At 43.3% G+C, this 7,582-nt stretch overlaps 1 protein-coding gene across 1 annotated transcript; it reads left to right on the forward strand.

The window, feature by feature from the left end:
- The first annotated feature begins 6,791 nt into the window (after positions 1–6,791).
- Positions 6,792–7,289, forward strand: LOC138868458 (uncharacterized). Its single transcript, XM_070146014.1, has one exon. It carries the CDS (start codon positions 6,792–6,794, stop codon positions 7,287–7,289), a length of 498 nt encoding a protein of 165 aa, XP_070002115.1.
- The last annotated feature ends 293 nt before the right edge of the window (positions 7,290–7,582 follow it).

The following is a 7,582-nucleotide window of genomic DNA, read 5'->3' on the forward strand; positions in this document are numbered from 1 at the left end:
AAATCCGAGGTTAGTCTAGCAAGAGTCCGAGCACAGCTGACAAAGAATGCATAGGGACGAGCGGAGTTTGTACGGCAGTTGAAAAGAAAATATGAGGGAACAGTCACAGATTTGAAGAAAAAGCTAATTACCCTCGAAAATGAGATGACCAAACAAGCTAAGAACTTTAAACCAGAAAGGGAACATTGCTATGCATTGATGTTCCAGTTAGAGGAAGATATGCAATAGTTGTAGGGTCAAAACTATCATGACACCCAAGTGCTAGAGAGGGTTAGAGCAATTGCCGACTACATCGTCATGAAGTGCCATGAATGTGAAGACATGACTAGGACCACCTTCTTTGCTGCAGTTATGACTTTTGTTTGCCAAATAATGAGTGATCTGGAGCGTCTTCAAGGGAATCTTGCATACAGGCCTATGGCAAGACCGACTGATGTCCCACGGGCCCATGGAGTAGAATCACTTATGTACTCTTGATTTTTATTTATTGAGTATGTACTTCAGTTTTAGTTTTAAAATATGTTTTGACTCTATTTTTAGTTTTAAATTCCTAGAAAGAGTATGTTGGAGTCTTTTGTAATAGAAAATTTAGGAGTTTTATTAATGAAAATTGAAAAATCCCCAAAAATTGCTTCTTTATTTATCGCATTTATTTCTTGAACTACGTGATGATCTGATTCACGCGGCGTCGTGATATATAGGCAATCCTCATCGGATCCGGTCATGATTTTGTAAATAACTCAAATAAAAGAGGAATGTGGAAAATAAAGAACCAAAAGAAAAACCAAAAAAAGAGAAAAAAGAGAGCCAAAGAAAAACCAAAAGAAAAGCGAGAAAAGCAAGAGAAGAGAGAAAAACAAGAAAAGAGAGGAAAACATGAATAAGAGGAGAAGCATTAAAGAGCCAAAGTGGAAAGAAAGGAAAATTGGGGAGATAAACAAAAGCCGTGATGAAACACGCAACCGTTGCAAAGCATGTAGAAACACATTTAACTGTATAGGTGCATCACACCCCAATGTACGATTACCTACGTGTTAATTGCTTCAAACTAACCAGTTTGTTGTCTACTATTGAGTCCAGGTTCTATATTAGAGTGGTTGGTTTTGTGGTAATTTGGCTTCACACCCGTACTTCACAAGATCAAAAGGTAGTGTAGAGATGTCGTCAGAAGGTCTTCCACCAACAATTCCCATCTAAGATGATAGCCCGCTATCTATTATCCCAACCTCTGAGTCAACAGCTGCTGAGGAGAATAGGGCACTGCGCCTCCGCGTGCTTGAAATGTGGGATGCCTGGTCCAATGGTAGGGAGCCTCCAAGCGCCATACCTGGTTTCCCCGAGTTACTTCCCAGGGCAAGTGGAAATTCCAATGTTCCGATAAATTACCCGAATACCCCACCATCTCAACTCATTTCACCGGAACACCTTCTGAGGTTCACCCCCAGGTGGTTTCTAGAGTAGCCTCCAACATATTTACCGCACTACCAACTTCGGCTGCAGTGCAACCCACTTTGCCTAGGCTAAGCTTTGATCCATCATCTTTCACCTTCCAAGGACCATCTTTTCCACCAAAACCTACTCAGTTAACCACCAATTCTTACCCTCAACAACCCCGATATGAGTTTACTGCGGGACAAGAGAAAACTACCAAGAACCTCGAGCAGGAGGAAATTACCCGAAAAATGAGGAGCATGGAACAGAGCCTTAAGAATATACAGGGTTTAAGCGAACAAAAGAGCGTATCCTATGCTGATCTGTGTATGTGCCCACATGTGCATTTACCCTTGGGTTTCAAGACCCCAAAGTTCAAAAAGTATGAAGGGCATGGGGATCCCATAGCCCACCTCAAGAGGTACTGCAATCAACTGAGAGGAGCAGGTGGAAAAGAGGAGCTTCTCATGGCTTATTTTGGAGAGAGTCTAGTTGGCATCGCATTTGAGTGGTACATGGATCAGGATATATCTCGTTGGCATATTTAGGATGATCTGTCTCGGGATTTTGTCAGACAGTTTCAGTATAACATAGACATAGCTCCCGACAGGAATTCTCTATCGAACCTTAAGAAGAAGTCCTCGAAAAATTTCCGAGAATATGCTGTCAAATGGTGCGAACAAGAAGCCAGGGTCAAGTCTCCGATGGATGAAATGGAAATGGTTAGTATTTTTCTTCAAGCCTAAGAGGCCGACTACTTTCAGAATATGATGTCTGCGATGGGGAAACCATTTGCTGAGGCCATCAAGATTGGTGAGATGGTCGAGAATGGTCTTAAAATAGGGCGCATATTGAGCCAATCTGCCATAAGACCTATATCCCAAGCAATTCAAGGCGGGTCCGAAGGTGTATCGAATAGAAAGAAGAAGGAAAAAGTGGCAATGGCGGCTTCAAGTCCGAGAAACCCCCGTCCACCCAGAAATTACTTCTATCCAAGCACCCTGCAACATTATTATCCTCATCAGGATGTGGCCTATGCCATGGCTCCTCAGCCGTACGCAGTAATGAACGCCCAGCCATACGCTAGGACACAACACCAACTCAACCAAAACCGAGCTCCATTTCCTAGAAACAACCCTCCTCACGAAGCTCAGTATAATCCCCGACCTCCCCAAAATAACTTCCGCTACAATGCTCGTGCTCGGGAGCCACCCAGGAGAACAAACTTCACACCTATTGGTGAGTTATACTCGAGTCTTTTCCCTAAACTGGATTAAATGGGTCTGTTGCAACCCGTACCCCAAACAAGGCAAAACCTAGAATCGCCCTCCTACCGAGCCGGTGCTCGATGTGCTTACCATTCAGGAGCGGAAGGGCATGACACTGAAGGCTGTTGGACTCTGAAAAGGGCTGTTGAAAATCTCATAGAACAAAAGCGGATAGTGCTAAAAGATGAAGACATTCCTAATTTGACCAACAATCCATTACCGGCTCACAACAACGAGCCGGTTATTGGAATGTTTTGCGAAGATAAGGAGTTTGATCCTGCTTTGAAAGCCATCATTGCAATTGCTAATGCTGAGAGGAAGCCAAATGCTGTTGCGAAACAAGACAACGGGGAGAAGAAGAGTAAACCCACCCCTTAAAAAACAAAAAAGGCACTAGAAACTAAAACTGGAGCAGTACCCCCAAAACATGCCATTCTCTATGTTCCCCGGGGTCACAGGAAAGAGCAAATGACATTGAGCCCTCCAAGAAGGTTCGATCAAAACAAGGGGTCAAAGATGTACGTGCCTAAAAGGACCTATGTTGTACGGGGGCCAATATTTCACCAAGGTTGAATGAGCCCGTAGTTATTGGCTGCGCACCGCAGAAGCCCATGACAGACCCTACGACCATCCCATGGAATTACAACAAGGCGGTGGTAACCTACAGGGGAAAAGAGATCTTGGGAGAAGCAAATGAAAATAACCCACCTGAGAAATACTTTAATGTGGGAGAAGTGAACAATACCAAACAGAAATGCTTCCCGATCAAAAAACCAGTTAGTGCCAAAGAAGCAGAAGAGTTCTTCCGAAAAATAAAAACTGCGGACTATGAGATAATTGACCAACTCCGGAAGTCTCCTGCTCAGGTTTATTTGTTGTCTCTACTAATAAGCTCAACTGAGCATTAGAAAGTGTTGATAAAAATTCTCAATGAAGCTCATGTTCCGATTGAAACCACTGTGGAACAACTGGAAAGGATGGCGGAAATATTCTTCGCAATCAATCAGATTTCCTTTAGCAAAAATGATTTGCCCCCGGAAAGGGCTGCCCACAACAAAGCCCTCTATCTGACAGTTAAGTATGAGGGATACTACATGAAGAGAGTCATGCTGGATGGTGGATCTGGAGTTAATATCTGTCCTCTCTCAACTTTGCAAAGAATGGAGATTGGGACTGAGAGAATTAGGCCTAACAATGTTTGCGTGCGTGCCTTTGATGGCATCAAGAGAGACACCATAGGTAAGATCGATTTGGTTTTGACTATTGGTCCTGTGGATTTCGAGGTGACCTTTTACGTCCTAGACATGGATACTTCTTATAATTTCCTTTTGAGAAGACCTTGTATTCACGCGGCAGGGGCCGTACCTTCCACTCCCCACCAGATGGTGAAATTTGAATATGAAGAACAGGAAATTGTGGTTCATGGAGAAGACGAGCAGTCGATTTATCAGGACCCATCAGTCCATATCTCGAAGCCAGGGAAGGTAGCGAACATATAGTTTATCAAGCTTTTGAGGTGGTGGTCGCAGATCAATATGAGGAGGGAAGCCCTTGTCCTTAGACTTTTCTATCAAATACGTCCATCATGGTCGTTCCTAAAATGATCAAGCATGGTTATAAGCTTGGGAAGGGACTCGGGCATCATTGCAAGGTATCACGGAACCTATCACCCTACCTGCCAGCAAAAAGTTCTTCGGTGTGGGTTTTCATGTCATAAAAGCTGATGTGACATGGGCAAATAAACGAAAGAGCGATGGTTGGGTGTTACCTCAGCCGGTTTCGCATCTCTATAGAACATTTGTCAGGCCCAAGTACAACAAAGAAGAAGAAGATGAGACTTTCACGGCTGAGGAAATTGAGGACATATGTGGAACCATGAGGCAGATGTTGTATGAAACCCACATGGTTCAGCCTGGAGAAGGCTCGATCACCACTGAGGTGCTGCACATGGGGCCCAATGCCAAGTTGCAAAACTGGAAGGCTACTCCGTTCCTAGTCAGGCAGGAATCCCGGTAGTCCAGTCTTGCCACCTTTTCTGCATCACGAGTTATTTCAGGGTGTAACTCGGATGTTTTTTTAGTACATGTCTTTAAATTCCAATGTAAACCCTATTATCTTCAAATTTAATGAAATGAAATCAATATTTCATCGTTCATCTCTCTTTATTCTTTCTAATTCTTGTTACTTTTTCTTATTTCTTCTTTCAGTTCTAATAATGCGGCTTTAAATAACATGACATTCTTGCGGATTTCATGCCCAGATCCAAACACGGTGTCTCATTGTGAAATAATGAATCAAGAACTGGAATATGATGAAGAAGAGGCTTTTAGGGAAATAAATCAAGAATTGGAACAATTTGAGAATAAACCTAAGCCGAACTTAAATAAAACCGAGCCGGTTAATTTGGGTAGTTCTGAAGAGGTCCAAGAAACCAAAATAAGCATTCACACAGATGAAAGAACTAGGGACACATTGATCCAACTTTTGTTTGAATTCAAAGATGTGTTTGCTTGGTCGTACGATGACATGCCAGGATTAAGTGTCGATTTGGTGGTCCACAAGTTGCGGACTTACCCTGATTATCCCCCTGTCTAGTAAAAGCAAAGAAAATTCAAAACTGATATTAGTGACAAAATCAAAGAAGAGGTCACAAAACAGTTGATGTCGGGAGTGATCCAAGTGGTCCGATACACCACATGACTGGCTAATGTGGTTCCCGTTCCAAAGAAAGATGGGAAGACTCGAGTGTGTGTTGACTACCGAGATCTGAACAAAGCTAGTCCTAAGGAAAGTTTCCCTTTGCCAAACATCCACATCCTTGATAACTGTGCAAAACATGAGATACAGTTTTTCGTGAATTGTTATGCAGGATATCATCAGGTGTTGATAGATGAAGAGGATGCGGAAAAGATAGCCTTCACCACACCCTGGGGCACCTATTGCTATAGGGTCATGCCTTTTGGTTTGAAGAATGCCAAGGCAACTTATATGAGGGCCATGACTGCCATCTTTCATGACATAATGCACCAAGAGATCGAGGTGTATGTAGACGATGCGATCATCAAGTCTAGAATACATGACGATCATGTTCGGGACTTGAGAAAGTTTTTTGAGCGGCTGCGTAAGTGTGATTTGAAGCTAAATCCGGCGAAATGTGCATTTGGGGTTCCGTCTGGCAAACTCTTGGGATTTATAGTCAGTCGGAGGGGCATCGTGTTAGACCCAACAAAGATAAAGTCTATTCGGGATTTGCCTCCTCCAAGAACCAAGAAAGAGTTTATGAGCCTGCTGGGAAGGTTGAACTACATTAGCCGATTCACTGCTCAGTTGACTTCCACGTGTGAGCCCATTTTCAAGCTGTTAAAGAAAGATAAAACGATTAAATGGATGGATGAGTGTCAAGAAGCCTTTGACAAGATCAAAGAATATCTGTCGAACCCGCCAGTCTTGGTCCCACCGGAACCGGGGAGACCTTTGTTCTTGTATCTGACAGTATTGGAAAATTCCTTTGGCTGTGTCCTCGGGCAACACGATGTGATCGGAAAGAGAGAGCAGGCGATCTACTATCTGAGCAAGAAGTTTATCAGTTATGAAGCCAAATACACTTTGTTGGAAAGAACTTGTTGCGCTCTAACTTGGGTCGCTCAGAAGCTTAGGCATTACTTGTTGGCCTACACCACTTACCTCATCACCAGGTAGGATCCTTTAAAGTACATATTCCAAAAGCCGATGCCCACAGGGAGGTTAGCAAATTGGCAGATCCTGCTCACTGAATTTGACATAGTCTATGTCTCCCGCACGGCAATGAAAGCCCACGCTTTAGCAGATCACCTAGCTGAAAACCCTATTGATGATGAATATCAACCTCTGACTACTTACTTCCCGGACGAGGAGGTGAATTAAGTTGATGTAACATCAGAAGACACTAATGCTTGGAAAATGTTCTTCGATTGAGCTTTAAATGCAAAAGGTGTCGGGATTGGGGCAATTTTGATCTCACCCACTGGTCAACACTATCCAGCCACAGCCAGGCTTCAGTTTTTCTGCACAAATAACATCGCTGAGTATGAAGCCTGCATTATGGGTATGAATATGGCAATTGACCAAGACATTAAAGAACTATTGATCATGGTGGATTCGTACTTGATTATCCGACAAGCTCAGGGTGAATGGGAAACCTGGGATGTAAATCTTATTCCATACAGACAACATGTGGAAGATCTTAGCAAGTGGTTCAAGTCAGTCGAGTTCAGGTACATTCCTTATTTTTACAATGAGTTAGCCAATGCACTCGCTACTTTGGCCTCGATGTTGCCGTATCCAGGCAATCTCTACATTGACCCGCTGGAGATCCAAATCCGAGAAAGGCATGATTACTGCAATTTGGTTGAGGTGGAATCAAATGTTCAACCATGGTATCATGATATCAAGAGATTTTTGAAAATGAAAAAATATCCCGAGCAAGCCAAAGGAGATCAAAAGAGAACCATTAGAAGGCTTGCCGGTAGTTTCTTCTTGAGCGGCAAGGTCTTATACAAAAGGACTCCAGATCTCAACTTGCTAAGGTGTGTTGATGCCGAAGAGGCATGAAGAATTATGCATGAAGTGCATGCAGGGGAGTGTAGACCCCACATGGATGGATACGTCCCGACAAAGAAGATTCTTCAAGCAGGCTATTATTGGATGACTATGGAAAAAGATTGCTTCAGTTTTGTCCAGAAATGTCATCAGTGTCAGGTGCACGGTGATCTGATTCATGCACCATCTACAGAACTGCATCCCATGTCAGCACCGTGGCCGTTTGTTGCCTGGGGTATGTACGTCATTGGGCCGATCGAGCCAAAAGCTTCAAATGGGCATAGATTCATATTGGTCGCCATTGA

The sequence above is a fragment of the Nicotiana sylvestris genome, chromosome 1 (assembly GCF_000393655.2).
Source record: "Nicotiana sylvestris chromosome 1, ASM39365v2, whole genome shotgun sequence".
Lineage (NCBI taxonomy): Eukaryota > Viridiplantae > Streptophyta > Magnoliopsida > Solanales > Solanaceae > Nicotiana > Nicotiana sylvestris.

Coding starts and splice junctions, on each gene's coding strand:
- LOC138868458 (XM_070146014.1), top strand. CDS start 6,792: ATGGCAATTGACCAAGACATTAAAGAACTATTGATCATGGTGGATTCG.